Consider the following 24387-nt stretch of genomic DNA (forward strand, 5'->3'; position numbering starts at 1 on the left):
TCATCCAACCAGCCCAGCAATGTGGCCTACAGAAACCTCATCCAACCAGCCCAGCAATGTGGCTTACAGAAACCTCATCCAACCAGCCCAGCAATGTGGCCTACAGAAACTGCATCCAACCAGCCCAGCAATGTGGCCTACAGAAACCTCATCTAACCAGCCCAGCAATATGGCCTACAGAAACCTCATCCAACCAGACCCGCAATGTGACCTACAGAAACCTCATCCAACCAGCCCAGCAATATGACCTACAGACACCTCATCCAACCAGCCCAGCAATGTGGCCTACAGAAACCTCATCCAACCAGCCCAGCAATGTGGCCTACAGAAACCGCATCCAACCAGCCCAGCAATGTGGCCTACAGAAACCGCATCCAACCAGCCCAGCAATGTGGCCTACAGAAACCGCATCCAACCAGCCCAGCAATGTGGCCTACAGAAACCGCATCCAACCAGCCCAGCAATGTGGCCTACAGAAACCGTACCAACCAGCCCAGCAATGTGGCCTACAGAAACCGCATCCAACCAGCCCAGCAATGTGACCTACAGAAACCTCATCCAACCATCCCAGCAATGTGGCCTACAGAAACCTCATCCAACCAGCCCAGCAATGTGGCCTACAGAAACCGCATCCAACCAGCCCAGCAATGTGACCTACAGAAACCTCATCCAACCAGCCCAGCAATGTGGCCTACAGAAACCTCATCCAACCAGCCCAGCAATGTGACCTACAGAAACCTCATCCAACCAGCCCAGCAATGTGGCCTACAGAAACCTCATCTAACTAGCCCAGCAATATGACCTACAGAAACCTCATCCAACCAGCCCAGCAATGTGGCCTACAGACACCTCATCCAACCAGCCCAGCAATGTGGCCTACAGAAACCTCATCCAACCAGCCCAGCAATGTGGCCTACAGAAACCTCATCCAACCAGCCCAGCAATGTGGCCTACAGACACCTCATCCAACCAGCCCAGCAATGTGGCCTACAGAAACCTCATCCAACCAGCCCAGCAATGTGGCCTACAGAAACCTCATCTAACCAGCCCAGCAATGTGGCCTACAGAATCCGCATCCAACCAGCCCGGCAATGTGGCCTACAGAAACCTCATCCAACCAGCCCAGCAATGTGGCCTACAGAAACCGCATCCACCCAGCCCAGCAATGTGGCCTACAGAAACTGCATCCAACCAGCCCAGCAATGTGGCCTACAGAAACTGCATCCAACCAGCCCAGCAATGTGGCCTACAGAAACCTCATCCAACCAGCCCAGCAATGTGGCCTACAGAAACCTCATCCAACCAGCCCAGCAATGTGGCCTACAGAAACCTCATCCAACCAGCCCAGCAATGTGGCCTACAGAAACCGCATCCAACCAGCCCAGCAATGTGGCCTACAGAAACTGCATCCAACCAGCCCAGCAATGTGGCCTACAGAAACCTCATCCACCCAACCCAGCAATGTGGCCTACAGAAACCTCATCCAACCAGACCGGCAATGTGGCCTACAGAAACCTCATCCAACCAGCCCAGCAATGTGGCCTACAGAAACCTCATCCAACCAGCCCAGCAATGTGGCCTACATAAACCTCATCCAACCAGCCCAGCAATGTGGCCTACAGAAACCTCATCCAACCAGCCCAGCAATGTGGCTTACAGAAACCTCATCCAACCAGCCCAGCAATGTGGCCTACAGAAACTGCATCCAACCAGCCCAGCAATGTGGCCTACAGAAACCTCATCTAACCAGCCCAGCAATATGGCCTACAGAAACCTCATCCAACCAGACCCGCAATGTGACCTACAGAAACCTCATCCAACCAGCCCAGCAATATGACCTACAGACACCTCATCCAACCAGCCCAGCAATGTGGCCTACAGAAACCTCATCCAACCAGCCCAGCAATGTGGCCTACAGAAACCGCATCCAACCAGCCCAGCAATGTGGCCTACAGAAACCGCATCCAACCAGCCCAGCAATGTGGCCTACAGAAACCGCATCCAACCAGCCCAGCAATGTGGCCTACAGAAACCGCATCCAACCAGCCCAGCAATGTGGCCTACAGAAACCGTACCAACCAGCCCAGCAATGTGGCCTACAGAAACCGCATCCAACCAGCCCAGCAATGTGACCTACAGAAACCTCATCCAACCATCCCAGCAATGTGGCCTACAGAAACCTCATCCAACCAGCCCAGCAATGTGGCCTACAGAAACCGCATCCAACCAGCCCAGCAATGTGACCTACAGAAACCTCATCCAACCAGCCCAGCAATGTGGCCTACAGAAACCTCATCCAACCAGCCCAGCAATGTGACCTACAGAAACCTCATCCAACCAGCCCAGCAATGTGGCCTACAGAAACCTCATCTAACCAGCCCAGCAATATGACCTACAGAAACCTCATCCAACCAGCCCAGCAATGTGGCCTACAGACACCTCATCCAACCAGCCCAGCAATGTGGCCTACAGAAACCTCATCCAACCAGCCCAGCAATGTGGCCTACAGAAACCTCATCCAACCAGCCCAGCAATGTGGCCTACAGAAACCTCATCTAACCAGCCCAGCAATATGACCTACAGAAACCTCATCCAACCAGCCCAGCAATGTGGCCTACAGACACCTCATCCAACCAGCCCAGCAATGTGGCCTACAGAAACCTCATCCAACCAGCCCAGCAATGTGGCCTACAGAAACCTCATCTAACCAGCCCAGCAATGTGGCCTACAGAATCCGCATCCAACCAGCCCGGCAATGTGGCCTACAGAAACCTCATCCAACCAGCCCAGCAATGTGGCCTACAGAAACCGCATCCACCCAGCCCAGCAATGTGGCCTACAGAAACTGCATCCAACCAGCCCAGCAATGTGGCCTACAGAAACTGCATCCAACCAGCCCAGCAATGTGGCCTACAGAAACCTCATCCAACCAGCCCAGCAATGTGGCCTACAGAAACCTCATCCAACCAGCCCAGCAATGTGGCCTACAGAAACCTCATCCAACCAGCCCAGCAATGTGGCCTACAGAAACTGCATCCAACCAGCCCAGCAATGTGGCCTACAGAAACTGCATCCAACCAGCCCAGCAATGTGGCCTACAGAAACCTCATCCACCCAACCCAGCAATGTGGCCTACAGAAACCTCATCCAACCAGACCGGCAATGTGGCCTACAGAAACCTCATCCAACCAGCCCAGCAATGTGGCCTACAGAAACTGCATCCAACCAGCCCAGCAATGTGGCCTACAGAAACTGCATCCAACCAGCCCAGCAATGTGGCCTACAGAAACCTCATCCAACCAGCCCAGCAATGTGGCCTACAGACACCTCATCCAACCAGCCCAGCAATGTGGCCTACAGACACCTCATCCAACCAGCCCAGCAATGTGGCCTACAGAAACCGCATCCAACCAGCCCAGCAATGTGGCCTACAGAAACCTCATCCAACCAGCCCAGCAATGGCCTCGATTCATAAAGCATTCCCGCATTCGGAAATGCTGAAAACGGCTCACTTTACCGACCACACAGCAAAATCTGTATTCATAAAGGCTTTTTGCGCGGTGATTATCATAGCAAAAGTAACAAGTAGTCAATTCATAAAGATTAGAGGTAGCGGTATGCGGACGGGTATTACCGCTACCTCTGATGTGGCGAGAAGCGTGCGGAATACATTGCAGTGAATGGGACAGACCTCCCAAGCAGCTGCAGAGAGAACACTGCATGGAGGGACTCGGCCAGCTTCTCCTGTTTCCGCATGTCTCCCGACAGCCTAATGCCTGCCTACAGCGGAATATCTCTGCACGCCTGTCACATCTAGCAACATTTTTATGAATTACCACCCTGAAGGCGGAAATACCGACAGTGGTGTTTCCCCGCTCGACTTTACCTTACCGACAGCACTTTTATGAATCGAGGCCAATGTGGCCTACTGAGGCGTCTAATTAGACTGTGGTTACGCGGCCGTCATCGAGAGCTTACTGCGCAGGCACAGTACAAGAAAACTTCGTACTGCTCCTGCACAGTAAGCTCCCGGTGACGCGCGTGGGAGCGAGCATTATTATTCGTCTTGACGAATATTATACTGGGACCAGCGGTGGGGAACGGAGGATCGTAGGACGACGGTGCGGGACATTACAGCTGCAGGGGGCGGTTAGACACCCCAGGTAAGAGTCCGTTTTTGTTTATTTAACCAGTCCACAGGACCCCTTTAAGGGTTCCTTCGGACGTATGATCCTGTATAAATACACAGTTGTGCCAGGCCAGCTGTCTGGGGGTAATGTGATCCCATGGCTGGATTCTGTGGTCAGCTGGGCTGGTGTTTATAGACACACCATGTGCCCATTACACATTCCTGCAGCAGCTCCTCTGAGGTCACCGCTGGTCAGATGTGGGCATCAGAAGCCACCAGAGTCTATCGGCACAGCCAGAATCCACCCTAAAGGCTGCTGGAGTGCAGAGTGGAGTGAGCTCCGCCCTTCTGTATTTACCCACTCACTGTAGAAATATCTCTTTAGATCAGTGTTTCTCAACCCTTTTAACCTGGAGAAACCCTGTAAATAACTTTTGGATCTCAAGGAACCCCTGCAAACAATTTTTTGGTCTCGAGGAACCCCTACATTTATTTTTCAGGATGCGTGGTCTTTAAATAGGTTAGGCTGCTAATTTCACTATCTCCTATTACACTGCCACTCATTATACTGTCTCCTGACCCCCCAATTTAGTGCTTCTTGTTACAGTACCACCTATTATAGTGTGCTCTATTATACTTCCCCCATGATGGGGTAAAATGCCAAGGAACCCCTGCAGAGTCCTCAAGGAACCCTGGTTGAGAAAGCCTGCTGTAGATGGAGCATTATTGGCTGCTGCTCTGTTCAGTAGGTGCTGGAGGCTGAAACCTCATGTTTATCACAGGACATAGCAGCCGCTTGCACCACTGCAGCCAGGAACGCCACGCCGCTTGCACCTCTGCAGCCAGGAACGCCACGCCGCTGCAGCCAGGAACGCCACGCCGCTTGCACCGCTGCAGCCAGGAACGCCACGCCGCTTGCACCTCTGCAGCCAGGAACGCCACGCCGCTGCAGCCAGGAACGCCACGCCGCTTGCACCTCTGCAGCCAGGAACGCCACGCCGCTTGCACCTCTGCAGCCAGGAACGCCACGCCGCTTGCACCGCTGCAGCCAGGAACGCCACGCCGCTTGCACCTCTGCAGCCAGGAACGCCACGCCGCTTGCACCGCTGCAGCCAGGAACGCCACGCCGCTTGCACCTCTGCAGCCAGGAACGCCACGCCGCTTGCACCTCTGCAGCCAGGAACGCCACGCCGCTGGCACCGCTGCAGCCAGGAACGCCACGCCGCTTGCACCTCTGCAGCCAGGAACGCCACGCCGCTTGCACCTCTGCAGCCAGGAACGCCACGCCGATTGCACCACTGCAGCCAGGAACGACACGCCACTTGCACCTCTGCAGCCAGGAACGCCACGCCGCTTGCACCTCTGCAGCCAGGAACGCCACGCCGCTTGCACCGCTGCAGCCAGGAACGCCACGCCGCTTGCACCTCTGCAGCCAGGAACGCCACGCCGCTTGCACCGCTGCAGCCAGGAACGCCACGCCGCTTGCACCTCTGCAGCCAGGAACGCCACGCCGCTTGCACCTCTGCAGCCAGGAACGCCACGCCGCTGGCACCGCTGCAGCCAGGAACGCCACGCCGCTTGCACCTCTGCAGCCAGGAACGCCACGCCGATTGCACCACTGCAGCCAGGAACGACACGCCGCTTGCACCGCTGCAGCCAGCAACGCCACGCCGCTTGCACCTCTGCAGCCAGGAACGCCACGCCGCTTGCACCTCTGCAGCCAGGAACGCCACGCCGCTTGCACCTCTGCAGCCAGGAACGCCACGCCGCTTGCACCGCTGCAGCCAGGAACGCCACGCCGCTTGCACCTCTGCAGCCAGGAACGCCACGCCACTTGCACCACTGTAGCCAGGAAGAATCTGTGCCGGGCACACACTGTCCCATCACTGCTATAATCTGTGCCGGGCACACACTGTCCCATCGCTGCTATAATCTGTGCCGGGCACACACTGTCCCATCGCTGCTATAATCTGTGCCTGCCACACACTGTCCCATCACTGCTATAATCTGTGCCTGGCACACACTGTCCCATCACTGCTATAATCTGTGCCTGGCGCACACTGTCCCATCACTGCTATAATCTGTGCCGGGCACACACTGTCCCATCGCTGCTATAATCTGTGCCGGGCACACACTGTCCCATCACTGCTATAATCTGTGCCCGGCACACACTGTCCCATCGCTGCTATAATCTGTGCCGGGCACACACTGTCCCATCGCTGCTATAATCTGTGCCGGGCACACCCTGTCCCATCACTGCTATAATCTGTGCCAGGCACACCCTGTCCCATCACTGCTATAATCTGTGCCTGGCACACACTGTCCCATCACTGCTATAATCTGTGCCTGGCACACACTGTCCCATCGCTGCTATAATCTGTGCCTGGCACACACTGTCCCATCGCTGCTATAATCTGTACCTGGCACACACTGTCCCATCACTGCTATAATCTGTGCCTGGCACACACTGTCCCATCGCTGCTATAATCTGTGCCGGGCACACACTGTCCCATCGCTGCTATAATCTGTGCCTGACACACACTGTCCCATCACTGCTATAATCTGTGCCTGGCACACACTGTCCCATCGCTGCTATAATCTGTGCCTGGCACACACTGTCCCATCGCTGCTATAATCTGTGCCAGGCGCACACTGTCCCATCACTGCTATAATCTGTGCCTGGCACACCCTGTCCCATCGCTGCTATAATCTGTGCCTGGCACACACTGTCCCATCACTGCTATAATCTGTGCCCGGCACACCCTGTCCCATCGCTGCTATAATCTGTGCCTGGCACACACTGTCCCATCGCTGCTATAATCTGTGCCGGGCACACACTGTCCCATCACTGCTATAATCTGTGCCTGGCACACACTGTCCCATCACTGCTATAATCTGTGCCGGGCACACACTGTCCCATCACTGCTATAATCTGTGCCTGGCACACACTGTCCCATCACTGCTATAATCTGTGCCTGGCACACACTGTCCCATCGCTGCTATAATCTGTGCCGGGCACACACTGTCCCATCGCTGCTATAATCTGTGCCGGGCACACACTGTCCCATCGCTGCTATAATCTGTGCCTGGCACACACTGTCCCATCGCTGCTATAATCTGTGCCTGGCACACACTGTCCCATCACTGCTATAATCTGTGCCCGGCACACCCTGTCCCATCGCTGCTATAATCTGTGCCGGGCACACACTGTCCCATCGCTGCTATAATCTGTGCCTGGCACACCCTGTCCCATCGCTGCTATAATCTGTGCCCGGCACACCCTGTCCCATCGCTGCTATAATCTGTGCCTGACACACACTGTCCCATCACTGCTATAATCTGTGCCTGGCACACACTGTCCCATCGCTGCTATAATCTGTGCCTGGCACACACTGTCACATCACTGCTATAATCTGTGCCTGGCACGCACTGTCCCATCGCTGCTATAATCTGTGCCGGGCACACACTGTCCCATCACTGCTATAATCTGTGCCGGGCACACCCTGTCCCATCACTGCTATAATCTGTGCCCGGCATACACTGTCCCATCACTGCTGTAATCTGTGCCCGGCATACACTGTCCCATCACTGCTATAATCTGTGCCGGGCACACACTGTCCCATCACTGCTATAATCTGTGCCGGGCACACACTGTCCCATCGCTGCTATAATCTGTGCCTGGTACACACTGTCCCATCACTGCTATAATCTGTGCCGGGCACACACTGTCCCATCACTGCTATAATCTGTGCCGGGCACACACTGTCCCATCACTGCTATAATCTGTGCCCGGCACACACTGTCCCATCGCTGCTATAATCTGTGCCGGGCACACACTGTCCCATCGCTGCTATAATCTGTGCCGGGCACACACTGTCCCATCGCTGCTATAATCTGTGCCGGGCACACACTGTCCCATCGCTGCTATAATCTGTGCCTGGCACACACTGTCCCATCGCTGCTATAATCTGTGCCTGGCACACACTGTCCCATCGCTGCTATAATCTGTGCCTGGCACACACTGTCCCATCACTGCTATAATCTGTGCCGGGCACACACTGTCCCATCACTGCTATAATCTGTGCCTGGCACGCACTGTCCCATCGCTGCTATAATCTGTGCCTGGCACACACTGTCCCATCGCTGCTATAATCTGTACCTGGCACACACTGTCCCATCACTGCTATAATCTGTGCCTGGCACACACTGTCCCATCACTGCTATAATCTGTGCCTGGCACACACTGTCCCATCACTGCTATAATCTGTGCCGGGCACACACTGTCCCATCACTGCTATATTCTGTGCCAGGCACACACTGTCCCATCGCTGCTATAATCTGTGCCAGGCACACACTGTCCCATCGCTGCTATAATCTGTGCCTGGCACACACTGTCCCATGGCTGCTATAATCTGTGCCTGGCACACACTGTCCCATCACTGCTATAATCTGTGCCCGGCACACCCTGTCCCATCACTGCTATAATCTGTGCCTGGCACACACTGTCCCATCGCTGCTATAATCTGTGCCTGGCACACCCTGTCCCATCGCTGCTATAATCTGTGCCTGGCACACCCTGTCCCATCACTGCTACAATCTGTGCCGGGCACACCCTGTCCCATCGCTGCTATAATCTGTGCCGGGCACACCCTGTCCCATCACTGCTATAATCTGTGCCTGGCACACACTGTCCCATCACTGCTATAATCTGTGCCGGGCACACACTGTCCCATCACTGCTATATTCTGTGCCAGGCACACACTGTCCCATCGCTGCTATAATCTGTGCCAGGCACACACTGTCCCATCGCTGCTATAATCTGTGCCTGGCACACACTGTCCCATGGCTGCTATAATCTGTGCCTGGCACACACTGTCCCATCACTGCTATAATCTGTGCCCGGCACACACTGTCCCATCGCTGCTATAATCTGTGCCTGGCACACCCTGTCCCATCGCTGCTATAATCTGTGCCTGGCACACCCTGTCCCATCACTGCTATAATCTGTGCCGGGCACACCCTGTCCCATCGCTGCTATAATCTGTGCCGGGCACACCCTGTCCCATCACTGCTATAATCTGTGCCTGGCACACACTGTCCCATCGCTGCTATAATCTGTGCCGGGCACACACTGTCCCATCGCTGCTATAATCTGTGCCGGGCACACACTGTCCCATCACTGCTATAATCTGTGCTGGGCACACACTGTCCCATCACTGCTATAATCTGTGCCGGGCACACCCTGTCCCATCGCTGCTATAATCTGTGCCGGGCACACCCTGTCCCATCACTGCTATAATCTGTGCTGGGCACACACTGTCCCATCACTGCTATAATCTGTGCCGGGCACACACTGTCCCTGATTGGTAATGTCTTCACCACTATTCACTGATAAGTATTAGACGTGATTTCAGCAGATATACTGTAGTCAGTGCAGAGCAGGCAGGAATGTGGCGTGTGTGCCGTGTGCCCCCTGGCAGTACATGTGTAGCCTGACACCTTCCTGTCTACGCTTCCTCCCGGAGACACTCCCTGCGCTACTAGTGTGGAATGCAGCAGCCACTCCCTGCCTCATCCTTCCAGCCCTGATCCTTCCAGCCCTGATCCTCTGCCTGCTGATCCTTCCAACCCTGATCCATCCAGCCCTGATCCATCCAGCCCTCATCCTCCAGCTCTAAACCATCCAGCCCTGATCCTTCCAGCCCGGTCCTCTGCCTCCTGATCCTTCCAGCCCTGATCCCTCCAGCCCTGATCCTCTGCCTGCTGATCCTTCCAACCCTGATCCATCCAGCCCTCATCCTCCAGCTCTAAACCATCCAGCCCTGATCCTTCCAGTCCGGTCCTCTGCCTCCTGATCCTTCCAGCCCTGATCCTTCCAGCCCTGATCCCTCCAGCCCTGATCCCTCCAGCCCTGATCCCTCCAGCCCTGATCCTTCCATCCCTGATCCATCCAGCCCTGATCCATCCAGCCCTCATCCTCTGCCTCCTGATCCCTCCAGCCCTGATCCATCCAGCCCTGATCCCTCCAGCCCTGATCCCTCCAGCCCTGATCCCTCCAGCCCTGATCCTTCCATCCCTGATCCATCCAGCCCTGATCCATCCAGCCCTCATCCTCTGCCTCCTGATCCCTCCAGCCCTGATCCATCCAGCCCTGATCCCTCCAACCCTGATCCTTCCAGCCCTGATCCATCCTGCCCTGATCCTTCCAGCCCTGATCCTCTGCCTCCTGATCCTTCCAGCCCTGATCCTCTGCCTCCTGATCCCTCCAGCCCTGATCCTCTGCCTCCTGATCCCTCCAGCCCTGATCCTCTGCCTCCTGATCCATCCAGCCCTGATCCATCCAGCCCTGATCCTCCAACCCTGATCCTTCCAGCCCTGATCCTTCCAGCCCTGTTCCTCTGCCTCCTGATCCTTCCAGCCCTGACCCTCTGCCTGCTAATCCATCCAGCCCTGATCCTCCAACCCTGATCCATCCAGCCCTGACCCTCCAACCCTGATCCTCCATCCTTGATGCCTACCTGCTGATCCTTCCAGCCCTGATCCATCCAGCCCTGACCCTCCAACCTAGATCCCTACCTGCTGATCCTTCCAGCCCTGGTCCTTCCAACCCTGATCCTTCCAACCCTGATCCTTCCAACCCTGATCCTTCCAACCCTGATCCTTCCAACCCTGATCCATCCTGCCCTGATCCTCCCAGCCCTGATCCTCTGCCTCCTGATCCTTCCAGCCCTGATCCTCAAACCCTGATCCTTCCAGCCCTGATCCTCCAACCCTGATCCTTCCAGCCCTGATCCTCTGCCTCCTGATCTTTCCAGCCCTGATCCTCTGCCTCCTGATCCTTCCAGCCCTGATCCTCTGCCTCCTGATCCTTCCAGCCCTGATCCTTCCAGCCCTGATCCTTCCAGCCCTGATCCATCCTGCCCTGATCCTTCCAGCCCTGATCCATCCTGCCCTGGTCCTTACAGCCCTGATCCATCCTGCCCTGGTCCTTCCAGCCCTGATCCTCCAACCCTCATCCTTCCAGCCCTGATCCATCCTGCCTTGATCCTTCCAGCCCTGATCCTCTAACCCTGATACGCTGCCTGCTCATCCTTCCAGCTCTGATCCTCTGTCTGCTGGTCCTCCACCCCTGATATCTTATTACCTCAGGGTACTAAAGTCCATCTCCTCTTCCTCTCTGTACCTGCTCCTGCCTGGCCAATACTGCCCCCTGCTGTCTGATAGCTGCACCTCCATCCTCTCCATAAACAGCCCCTCCCCTCATCTCTGTACCTGCGCCTACCTGGCCAATACTGCTGTCTGATAACTGCACCTCATCCTCTCCATACACAGCACCTCCCCTCCTCATCTCTGTACCTGCTCCTGCCTGGCCAGTACTGCCCCCTGCTGTCTGATAGCTGCACCTCATCCTCTCCATACACAGCCCCTCCCCTCCTCATCTCTGTACCTGCCCCTGCCTGGCCAGTACTGCCCCCTGCTGTCTGATAGCTGCACCTCCATCCTCTCCATAAACAGCCCCTCCCCTCATCTCTGTACCTGCGCCTACCTGGCCAATACTGCCCCCGGCTGTCTGATAACTGCACCTCATCCTCTCCATACACAGCCCCTCCCCTCCTAATCTCTTTACCTGCTCCTGCCTGGCCAATACTGCCCCCTGCTGTCTGATAGCTGCTCCTCATCCCCTCCATACACAGCCCCTCCCCTCCTCATCTCTGTACCTGCTCCTGCCTGGCCAGTACTGCCCCCTGCTGTCTGATAGCTGCACCTCCATCCTCTCCATACACAGCCCCTCCCCTCATCTCTGTACCTGCGCCTACCTGGCCAGTACTGCCCCCTGCTGTCTGATAGCTGCACCTCCATCCTCTCCATACACAGCCCCTCCCCTCATCTCTGTACCTGCGCCTACCTGGCCAGTACTGCCCCCTGCTGTCTGATAGCTGCACCTCATCCTCTCCATACACAGCCCCTCCCCTCCTCATCTCTGTACCTGCTCCTGCCTGGCCAATACTGCCCCCTGCTGTCTGATAGCTGCTCCTCATCCCCTCCATACACAGCCCATCTCCTTCTCATCTCTGTACTCAGTTTACCCTTCTACTACATGATTTGGTAAAATTGGATGAAAAAGATTGGATCATTTGTGGCTATCTTTAGAAAGGGTTCTTGTATTTTAGTCATGCTGGAATTTCTGTCTCCTGTGGGAGTCAGGCTGCAGTGTAGTAATCTGTCTGCAGGAAACAGTTCGTATATGTTAGGCATGTGATCACTACTACTCTGCTCCAGAGAATGTTAGAGATGGGCTCACAACAAAATATATCACTATGGATCACAACATTGCAGCAATAATCTTTGGCTTGCCTTTAAATCTGCCATGATGGATAATGCAAATAGACATTTTTGACCAATAAGGGAGCTATGTTTAAATGGAATGTTAAGTGGGGGTGCATACAGTTTAAAATATGTTTGTTAGAAGTGATGTTTTCATCAGGTCTGTCTGTTGTATGAAGTACACCTGATAGTATACGGCCAGGTATAGCCCACCTAGGTATTCCCTGTGATGGTGGGTGTGGCTGTCCTGTAGTCATGGTTACGTTTCAGCACTGAGTGTTGGTGTTGTTTATGTTTGCAGATCCTCGCTACAGGCCTGAGCGCGCTCTACTCCTCCCTCCCCCGTAAGATTGAGGTGCGCGGTGACGACTGGCACTTCCTGCGCAGAGAAGATTGGATAGGGGTCTCCTCATTGGTGCTTTTCATGAATTCGCTGGAGTTCTGCAATGCCGTCACACAGGTGGGTGGTCCGTGATGGTCCTGGGTGGGCGGAGCTTCTTCTGTCCGAGGTCAGTCTTACAATGTTACCCTTTCTGTGCAGGTGGCTCATCCGCTCGTCCAGAACCAGCTGGTGGAATATATACACAATGGCTTCCTAGTGCCAGTCATGGGCCCCGCACTGCACAAGGTGAGAGACCACCAAGGAAGACAGAATCCACTGGCGGGGCAGCATGGAGGCGCGCCTGATGTCTAATGCAGACCTTTATCTGCTCCTGTTCTGCAACTCCCTGCTGAGCCTAACCCCACCCACTGCTCACTCCACCTGCAGCCTATCCCTGCCCACGGTCTACCTCTCCTCCACCTGCAGCCTAACCCCACCCACTGCTCACTCCACCTGCAGCCTATCCCCGCCCACTGCTCATTCCACCTGCAGCCTATCCCCGCCCGCTGTCTACCCTTACTCCACCTGCAGCCTATCCCCGCCCACGGTCTACCTCTCCTCCACCTGCAGCCTAGCCCCGCCCACTGCTCACTCTACCTGCAGCCTAACCCCACCCACTGCTCACTCCACCTGCAGCCTAACCCCACCCACTGCTCACTCCACCTGCAGCCCAACCCCACCCACTGCTCACTCCACCTGCAGCCTATCCCCACCCACTGTCTAACACTCCTCCACCTGCAGCCTATCCCTGCCCACTGTCTACCCTTACTCCACCTGCAGCCTAACCCCACCCACTGCTCACTCCACCTGCAGCCTAACTCCACCCATTGCTCAGCCCTTTTCCACCTGCTGCCTAACCCCACCCACTGCTTACCCCACCTCCACCAGCCTAACCCCACCCACTTCTCACTCCACCTGCAGCCTATCCCTGCCCACGGTCTACCTCTCCTCCACCTGCAGCCTAACCCCACCCACTGCTCACTCCACCTGCAGCCTAACCCCACCCACTGCTCACTCCACCTGCAGCCTAACCCCACCCACTGCTCAATCCACCTGCAGCCTAACCCCACCCACTGCTCACTCCACCTGCAGCCTAACCCCGCCCACTGCTCACTCCACCTGCAGCCTAACCCCACCCACTGCTCACTCCACCTGCAGCCTATCCCCGCCCACTGCTCACTCCACCTGCAGCCTAACCCCACCCACTGCTCACTTCACCTGCAGCCTAACCCCACCCACTGCTCACTCCACCTGCAGCCTAACCCCGCCCACTGCTCACTCCAGCTGCAGCCTAACTCCACCCATTGCTCAGCCCTTTTCCACCTGCTGCCTAACCCCACCCACTGCTTACCCCTCCTCCACCAGCCTAATCCCACCCACTTTTCCACCTCCAGCCTAACCCCACCCACTGCTCACCCCTTCTCCACTTCTTACCTAACCCCACCCACTGCTCACCACTCCCCCACCCACTGCTCATCAACCTCTAGCCTAAGCCCACCTGCCCTTTTTGCTTTGTTGTTAAGCAGTATTCCCAAGTCTGTTCCCAGCCGTATGCCATGTATTTTATATGATGATCTACCATTGGTAAATCCAAGGTGCATGACCTTCTGTTTGTCTACATTAAGTTTCATCTGCCATGTAGCCATGCTGTTGATATCCTGTTATAATATGTCACTATCCATCTTACTGTTGATAATTCTGCATGCATTTTTATCATCTGCAAAGATGTCTACATTACTCTATATCTGCTAGATCATTAATAGATAGATTGAAAAGGATTGGGCCTAGTACTGACCCTTGCGGGACGCCACTGCTAACAGTTTCCCATTTTGAATATGAGCGGTTTACCACCCCTCTTTGCCTTCTGTCCCAAGCCAGGTCTTTACACGTTATCACAATTTGATGAGAGCTTGTGACACATTGTAAGAGGTTGTATCTGATTGTCTGTTCCTCCCCCGCAGACCTCCATCGAAGAGATGATCGCCAGCACCGCCTATCTAGAGCTATTCCTGCGCAGCATCAGCGAGAGCACTCTGCTGAAAACCTTCCTCCGCTTCATCCTCCTCCATCGACATGACAACACCACCATCCTGCACACCCTCATCAGCCGCATCGTCAGCAATTCCCGGGTGAGCTACGGTGTCCCTGCAGGCCCAGTCCTGTGTCTCATGTACTGTGTGTATGGTGTCCCTGCAGGCCCAGTCCTGTGCCTCATGTACTGTGTGTGGTACAGCTGTGTATGGTGGCCCTGCATGCCCAGTCCTGTGTCTCATGTACTGTGTGTATGGTGTCCCTGCAGGCCCAGTCCTGTGCCTCATGTACTGTGTGTGGTAAAGCTGTGTATGGTGGCCCTGCAGGACCAGTCCTGTGTCATGTACTGTGTGTGTTACAGCTGTGTACGGTGGCCCTGCAGGCCCAGTCCTGTGTCTTACGTATTATATGTGTGTTTTACAGCTGTGTATGGTGTCGCTGACCCTCTTCCAGACGCTGCTCAACCTGAACTGCGAAGACGTCTTACTTCAGCTGGTTCTCAGGTGAGACAGCCTTATCCAAGTCGTGGGGAAGGGGGGGAGACAAGACCAGCCCCCTTACCTATGTACAACACACAGTGAGTGTTTGTGGGGGTCGCATTTCATCTCTCACAACCAACACCACGTCAGCTAGATTCCAGAATCCACACCTCACCAACCTTCCATCCGCGGGAGATGAGACCGCTGCAGTCCCAGCATGCACCACTAGGCAGCCCGATCGTCCTTCCAATTTCATTGTGTTATCGAATCAGATGCAAATTATCTTTTGATCGATATCTGACCATAATCGGTAAAAGGGATTGGTTGGATATGCAGAAAATCTCGGTCGCAGGGGCTCGATCGGGTGCTCTGCGGTAATGGTGGTCAACATAACCACAACTGGCAGACACCGGGCCAGTGTACCCACAAGTGTGAAAGTGTCTTACCCGTGTGCAGTGTAGAAGTGTCATCTGTTTGCTGGTGGGACTCATAGTCTCCTCCTGTGTCTGCCATCACCACGAGTGTCTCTACCATGTGGCAACAAGCGCATGTAGTGTTAACCACTTCAGGACCGGCTGCCTAAACCCCCTTAAGGCCCAGGGCAATTTGCATGGGGGGGAAGGCGCGTTTGGGGGGGTCGGGCGGCCGGATCCCGTCTGCAGCTGGCTGGACATGGTGTCCCCCTTGTAGCTGGCAGCCATCACTCACCTTCCAGGCTCCAGCGATGAGCCGCAGTAGCCACCTCTTCTCCAACCGGCATCTCCGCTCCAAATGACGCTCAGGTCGGGTCGCGGCTTGATGACGTCATCAAGCCGGGACTCGGCGCTGACGTCAGACGGAGCAGAGATGCCGGCCAGAGCAGAGGGGGGCGTCGATCAGCGCTGGAACGGCAGGGAGGTGAGTGGATCCTCTTCTTTTACCCCTGCCGCCACCGCTGTTAAAGTGATCACTGCGATCCGCCGGCGATCGTAGTGATCACGTGATCAGCAGCCATACGCGATGGCTGCTGATCACTGAGGGGAGATGCCAGCTGTCATATGACAGCTTAATCTCCCCCTCCGGGTGCGCACGATCGCGTCGGGACGGTTTGTTAGCGCGGACGTTGAATCAACGTCCGGTCAGAACTGTACCACCACCTGCTGGACGTTGATTCAATGGCCGTGGTCCGCAAGTGGTTAAAAAAATGCACCGACTCCTGATGAATTTAAACTGTAATTAAAATAGAAAATATGATAAAATGTTCTATTTCTCAGATAATAGTCATCATAAATAATTTATACATACAGTAATAGCTGTGCTTAGTCCACAAAAATGAAATAAACCAATCAAAATAATTTCTTGTGCTGCTTCAATAAAGCAGTCCCCGTATTTTTAAGGTCAGATATACACATCTGATTGTGACTGTATGTATTATGGGTACACAGTAATCTCTTATATATAGATATTAATCATATACACACACACACTGTACACACATTGTACACACACACACACGAAATGGAAATAATTCTGCGTTGATGCTGATTTATGCAAATGTATGCACTCTCTTTGCTCATGAAATCAAATCATTTGATACGTTGTTAAAATTTGGGTTGATGACTACAAATTAAAGGGTACCTGAGACCGACGAAAAGAAAAGTGTTATACATACCTGGGGCTTCCTCCAGCCCCCTTCAGGCTAATCCAGTCACTTGTTAGGAAGAAAAGTGCTATATAGGGGAGGGCTCCCCCGGAAATCCCTCGCATTGTGACTCCATACAATGCTCACTTCATGGATATTAAACAAATCCTACAGAGGCACTGGCATTTGCTTCATAGGGATCCAATTATGGCTAAGATTGAGGGGGGAGACCCACACATGGCCGCAAAAAGATATGTAAATGACCTTTTGGTCAGAAGTGAGTTTGGTGGAAAGGTCACTCTGGTGTGGTTAAGGCCAAAAAAGGCATGCATAAATGTTTGGACTGTGATGTGTGTAGGTATGCCCATAAGGGCAATCAGTTTTTCAATTATGACAGATCTAAATCTTTTTTTTGTGAACGAATATATTGCATGTAATACCACTCGAGTTGTGTATCAAATTAGATGTTTTTGCGATTTAATCTACATTGGAAAAACGTATAGACCTTTGAATACACGCATAGGAGAACATATGAATAATATCAGAAGCACTACTATTGATAAAAAGGAAACGAAACCCCCTTGCTTTGCACTTCAAAACTGTCCATATCTCAGATATTTCCGGTTTGAGATTTATGGGCATTTACAAGTTAAATATTAGCCCACGTCGTGGGGATTATGATAAACAGCTACTGACAAAAGAATCCATGTGGATATATAAATGTGGAAGCTTCTATCCCCGGGGACTCAACAGAGATCTGAACATTAAATCATTTCTTTGAGGAAACAGAATTTAAAGGGGTTCTTCCGCAAATGATGAAAAAAATAAAAAGTGGTTTATGCATAAACTAAAAAACATCCTTTTAAAAATAGTGCAAAAAGTTTTTTTTTAAAAATGAATGCTTTCCTCAATACAACATGTAATATAAACAGTGACGAATGACGGATTGGGAGGCTAATCCATTTAATAGGGGTGTTTTTTTTTACTTGCATTTCACAAACAGAAGTCCTGCCTACTTAGTTTTCAGTTCGGGATAACGGCTGATCTATGTATATGCTTCTTGTATTCACTCACAGAGAAAGGAGCCCCCTCCTCCTCCCTGCAGGAACAGCTAAGCGCAGATGCCGGCAACTATTCAGTGACTTCGTCATGTGTTTACAGTTGCCCAGCAACTGTGCAGAATAGTTTGTATCTTCTCCCAGCGAGTCAGTCCCCTTATCTTATCTCTGCCAGGAGAACTAAGAGTTCAATAAGGGGACACACTACAGGTGCGTACACACGCCGGACTGGAGGCAACGACGGGTCCGTCGTTACCTCCCGCTGGGTGGGCGTGCCAACGACAGTCCGGCGTGTGTACGCACTGTCGGCGGACTGATACGGCTGTTTCAGAGCGATCCGCCCGGCGGATCGCTCAGAAGCAGCCGTATCAGTCCGCCGACAGTGCGTACACACGCCGGACTGTCGTTGGCACGCCCACCCAGCGGGAGGTAACGACGGACCCGTCGTTGCCTCCAGTCCGGCGTGTGTACGCACCTTTAAGCTGATAGCAGAAGACTCTCTGGGAGAAGATACAAACTATTCTGCACAGATGCCGGGTCTGGTTGCTGGGCAACTATGTAAACACATGACGAAGTCCACTGAATCGTTGCCGGCATCTGCGCTTAGCCGTTCCTGCAGGGAGGAGGAGGGGGCTCCTTTATCTGTGAGTGAATACAAGAAGCATATACATAGGAGATCAGCCGTTATCCCTGTAACTGAAACTCCTAACAGCAATGGATTACACAACTGAAAACTACGTAGGCAGGGCTTCTGTTTGTGAAATGCAAATAAAAAAAAAAACACCCCTATCAAATGGATTAGCCTCCCTATCCGTCATTCGTCACTGTTTATATTACATGTTGTATTGAGGAAAGCATTCATTTTGTGAAAAACTTTTTGCACTATTTTAGAAGGATATTTAATAGTTTATTCATAAACCACTTTATATTTTTTTCATCATTCGCGGAAGAACCCCTTTAAGCAACTGAGAGCTCCTGGTTGTACCAATAAGTTTTGGCCACTAGATGGCAGCTGATGGACTTTTAATGGTTCTTTTCCCCACAATCCTTCAGGGCAAAGGTGAGACGTAGCTCCTCCCAGGAACAGGAACAGACAGCACTTCCCCTATAAAAAAAGTCACATGGTTAGTCCACCCTCAGTGCTGTTTGTTCCTGCGTCCAGGCAGGTCGGCATCTCCCCTTTGGGTGAAGCCTGTGTGCTGGGCTGCAGGTGGATCTCTCTGGGTGGCTGAGACTGTGGTACTGAGGCAGTCTGGCCATGCGCCCCAGGCTGGAGCTTTCCTGGGGTTTGCCTACCTTTCTCTCCCGCTTCCAGGGAGAGCAAGAGTGGAAGGCGTGGGTTCCCCTTGGCGGCCTTGCGGCGGAGTGAGCAGGACGGAGGTAAGCCGGCGGCCATGTGCAGCGTGGAGCGCATTGCGGCCATTAGGACGCTTGGCCGCGTCCGGATGCGTACTTTCCGGCGGGTATGCCGAAAGTAACAATTTGTAGTGCCGGCTCATTACTCTCTCTGCAGCTTCCGGGCCGCCACTCATCCATTCGCGGCAGGCCAGGTATGTTTCAAGGGGAAGCTGCGCGGGCCTGTTAGCACTGTTGCTCAGAGAGAGTTTGTCCTGCGCTGGATGTGTCAGCTGGAAGCATGTCAGACGCTGAGAGGATTGAGAGCAACCAGGCCGCCCAAAAGGTGAGATAATGGTTTCTCTTTCTGGGCTGATTGTGCTATATGTGTGAGCAGAGTTACATGCCTTGTTGTGTTGTTGTTTATGCCAATACTAAGGCTTCTGCTAAATCTGCTGCTGCTGCAGATAAGCATAGGCATCCTCCTAATGATAAAACATGCCCTTTGTGCAATTTTTATGTTGCCCTATGCAAAAACTCTGTCAGTTGTGCATACAGAGGGTTGTAGGGGAGGAGCCGGGTCACTCTGTTCAGGATACATTGAATCCTTTAGAGAGGTGATTAATGCTTCATTGGAATCAATTAAGTCCTCATTATTGAATGCTAATCCATCCACTTCTCAGGTTGCTGTATCTGGAGTATCGGTGACTGAAGTTGATAGTTTCAGACACTGGAGAAATAGAATCTGAATCTGTTTCAAAGTTTAAATTCTGTATTGAGGATGTGGTAGCTGTTTTGTTTATTCTAAATCAATTATACAAAGCTGAAGGATCCACTTAATTAAAAGGTGGATGTTTATTTGAAAAGGTCTTGGGAGGCTAGTGCGGCTATGTTTAGGCCGGCTTTTGCCTCTACATGTGTGGCCACAACTTTGGAGCTGTGGATTAATCAGCTCAAAGCTAACATACTGGCTGGTGCACCTGTTTTGCAATTGTTTAATTCTATTGCTATTTTCATTTAAACTGCTGCATATTTATCAGATGCTTCTGCTGAAGCAATTAGGTTTACTGCCAGGTCCATTGCTCTGTTTCTATTAGAGCCTTGTGGCTTAAAATATGGGATGGTAATATCTCATCCAAAAACAGGCTGTGTGGTGTCCCTTTTTCAGGTGAAATGTTGTTTGGTCCAGAACTGGATTCAGCTTTGGAAAAAACATTGAATAAAAATAAAGTTTTGCTTAAGAAACAGAAGACTGTGGTAGCAATATTTTTCGTAAGCCAAGGAGTGATCAAAAGGATGCCTCTAAGGATCAAAGTAAAGGCAGGAGGTGGACTTTTGACAAATCCAGGAAAGGGGGCTTTAAGTCTAAAGCTCTAGAGTCCCAGTCAGAATCCCAATGACTCGTGTCAGGCGGTGGGGGGAAGGCTAAGATACTTTCTCTTAGGTGGGCAAAAGTGTCAAAAAATCCATTTATTCGCCAGACAATAATGTTTGGTTTCCAAATAGTTTGCCCTTCCTCCACCATCAAGATTTGTGATCTCAAAGGCCCTAAGAGATCCCACTCTGGTTCCAGAGATTTTGAGCATATTGCAGAACATGCTAAGACAGAATTATTATTATTGATTTATAAAGCGCCAACATATTCCGTGGAGCTGTACAAGGTAATGGAATTCATCCTGTGCCTGATTCTGCACCTAACAAACCTGAGTCGGTTTATGAAAAATTTTCGGATGGAATCAGTAAGGGAGTTATTGTTTCCAGAGGCCTTTATGGCATCTCTGGATCTAAGAGATGCATATTGGCATATGCCGATTCACCAAAAATCACAAAAATTCTTAAGTTTTGCAGTGAGAATAAATGGGATGGTAGAACACTACCAGTTTGTTTGCCTCCTGTTTGGGATCACTTCTGCCCCAAGAATGTTCACAAAAATTCTGGGAGAAGCATTAATTCCGTTAAGGTAACAATCAATTTTAATCATTCCGTATTTAGACGACTTGCTTATTCTAGGAAGTTCAGCAAAACAGCTGAAAATCCATTTGAATCTGGTATCGGAACATCTCCGATCCCTAGGTTGGATCATCAACCTGGAGAAGTCCTCTCTAATTCCAAGTCAGAGAACTCAGTTTCTTGGCATGCTAGTGGATTCAGTAAAACAGATGATTTTCCTTCCTCCCAAGAAGATTCTGAAGATAAGTTTGGCAGTGAAATCATTACAAGGGGAAGACAAAGTTTCCCTAAGAACGATTTTGTCGGTGTTTGGGTTAATGTCATCCACGATGGTGGCAGTTCCCTGGGCATTAGCGCATATCAGGAAGATACAGAGGTTCCTCCTAGAAAATTGGGACGGTCGTCCACAAACATTAGATTTCAAAGTCAAAATCCCTCAAACTGTGTGTCTCTGCAACGGTGGTTGGAGGAATCCTACCTTATGAAGGGCAGGCCTTGGAAGGGGCCTGTAGACAACATAATAACTACGGATGCAAGCGCCTGGGGCTGAGGAGCTCATATAGCTCACAGAGCCTTTCAGGGGAAATGGACAAAATCAGTCTCAAAGGTTATCCAATTGAAAGGAATTAACAGTAGTAAGGCTGGCTTTATTTCAGGTGCAATCGATACTGTTGCAGTCCAATGTTCTGATCCAGTCGAACAACGTTACGGCAGTAGCGTTTATCAACAAACAGAGGCACGCGATTCCTGTTTTTGCAGGAGGAAGCGGAGGACATCTTGTCTTGGGCAGAAAAGAATGTGTCATCCTTGAGAGCTGTTCATCTCAAGGGAACACTCAATATACATGCAGACAAACTGAACAGAAGCAGGATTCTGTCATCAGAATGGTCTCTAAACAAGGAGGTGTTTTCGCAGACATCATAAAACGATGGGGAACACCGTCAATCGATCTGTTTGCAACAGAAGACAATACCCAGATTCAGACTTTTTTCTCTCTCAATCCAAGAGATCAAAGCAGGGGGGTGAATGCATTCATTCAAGAGTAGAACTTTCCACTTCTGTATGCATTTCCTCCTCTCAATTTGATTCCCGCGGTCATCAGCAAATGGAGAGGTTGTCAAAATTGGATGATTTTGATAGCACCTTGGTGACCGAGAAGGAGCTGGTTTTCAGCTCTCAGGTTAGCATCAGAAGACCCTTGGAGACTTCCTTGCAGGCCGGATCTACTGCTACAAGGGAACCTGTGGCATCCGCATCCAGGAAAATTGAATCTGTTAGTCTGGATCTTAAATTAGCCTTACTCAAAAAGTTGGGAGTATCTGAGAAGGCAGCCTCTACATTGGTTACTAGCTGTAAGGAAGTTACTAGGAGAATCTATCTGAAATACTGGAAGACTTTCCATCTTTGGTTATCTGGCTCTAAGTTTGATAGCTTGTCAGTCCCAGCAGTCCTGGTTTCTCCAGGACGGTTGGGATAAAAATATTTGTGAGTACGCTTAAGGTGCAGATTGCTACCTTATCTGCTTTTTCAGGTATCCCCTTGTCTTCCTCTCCAATACTGAGATTTCGGAAGGCTCTATCTAGGAAACTGCCAGTTTACAAGCCATACGTTTCTCCTTGGGATTTATCGTTAGTATTAGAGGGGCTGTCCAAAGGTCCTTTTGAGCCGCTAGGGGACAGTTCTTTTAAATTTCTTACATTAAAGACGGTATTTTTAGTAGCCATCACTACAGCCAGAAGGGTTAGTGAGCTACAGGCCTTGTCTATGAAAAGTCCTTCTTTTCAGGATAGGTTAGTATTACAGACGGATCCAAAGTTTTGTCCAAAAGTTATGTCTAGGTTTCACAGGTCGCAGGATATTATTTTGCCTACCCTCTGTGAATCCAGGTTGTGGAAAAGAGAGGATTCTTCACTCATTAGATGTTAGAAGATGTGTTCTGGAATACTTGAACAAGACCGATTCCTTATCTGTTTTATTTCAGGGAAAACTGTAGGTCAGATAGCTTCTAAATCTACTATAGCTAGACTCACTTTTCTAGAGCTAGGGCAGCTTCTTGGGCTAATAATGCAGGGGCTTCGCCTGAGCAAATATGTAAAGCAGCAACGTGGTCAAGCTTTTCTACGTTCATCTGTCATTACCGAATTGATGCAATGTCTGCACACGACCAGGTGGTTGGTAGAAACGTTCTCCAAGCATTGGTCCCACCCTGAGGTTGTATTACTTGTTAATCGTCTCACCTTTGCCCTGAAGGATTGTGGGGAAAAAGCAGAGTTAGTACCTGCTAACGATGTTTTCAACAATCCTTCAGGGCAACGATCCCACCCGGGTGTTAATTGTCTGTGTCTGATAGTTGCACGGTTATGGGTAGTGGAATGTTCACCTGTCGGGTACTTGGCTAAACGCACTGAGGGTGGACTAACCATGTGACTTTTTTATAGGGGAAGTGCTGTCTGTTCCTGTTCCTGGGAGGAGCTACGTCTCACCTTTGCCCTGAAGGATTGTTGAAAACATCGTTAGCAGGTACTAACTCTGCTTTTTAAAGTGATCCTTAAGTCAAATGTAAAAAATGAGATTTACTCACCTGGGGCTTCCCTCAGCCCCCAGCAGCCGATTGGTGCCCTCGCAACTCCGCTCCGATGTCCCTAGGACCCGCCGGCGAGCACTTCCGGTTTGGCCGTCACCGGCCGACAGGCATGGGAACGCGAGTGATTCTTTGCGTTCCCAGCCTGTATATCGCCCCCTATGCTGCTATTGCGGCCAGGAGGCTGCAATAGCAGCACAGGGGGCGATATACAGGCTGGGAACGCGAACAATCACTCGCGTTCCCATGCCTGTCGGCCGGTGACGGCCAAACCGGAAGTGTTCGCCGGCGGGTCCTGGGACATCGGAGTGGAGCTGCGAGGGCACCGATCGGCTGCTGGGGGCTGAGGGAAGCCCCAGGTGAGTAAATCTCATTTTTTACATAATTTTTTAATATTCCAGAAAAACATAGAACAATGCAGAACTTAATATATACAAAAGATTACAAAAAACAAAGTAAAAATAGTTACCAAATAAAAGTTACAAAGATAACACAC

The 24387-nt window shown here is 51.8% G+C and overlaps 1 protein-coding gene across 2 annotated transcripts in view; it reads left to right on the forward strand.

Moving 5' to 3' along the window:
• The window catches only part of FHIP1B (FHF complex subunit HOOK interacting protein 1B), an 86433-nt gene that overhangs the window by 42168 nt on the left and 19878 nt on the right, over nt 1-24387 (forward strand). For both annotated transcript variants that reach the window (XM_068266470.1, XM_068266471.1), the window contains exons 5-8: nt 12756-12914; nt 12996-13082; nt 14798-14965; nt 15291-15370. In XM_068266470.1, coding sequence (XP_068122571.1) covers nt 12756-12914; nt 12996-13082; nt 14798-14965; nt 15291-15370 — 494 coding nt within the window. The remainder of the gene's footprint in view (nt 1-12755; nt 12915-12995; nt 13083-14797; nt 14966-15290; nt 15371-24387) is intronic.

Source organism: Hyperolius riggenbachi, chromosome 2, assembly GCF_040937935.1.
Source record: "Hyperolius riggenbachi isolate aHypRig1 chromosome 2, aHypRig1.pri, whole genome shotgun sequence".
NCBI lineage: Eukaryota > Metazoa > Chordata > Amphibia > Anura > Hyperoliidae > Hyperolius > Hyperolius riggenbachi.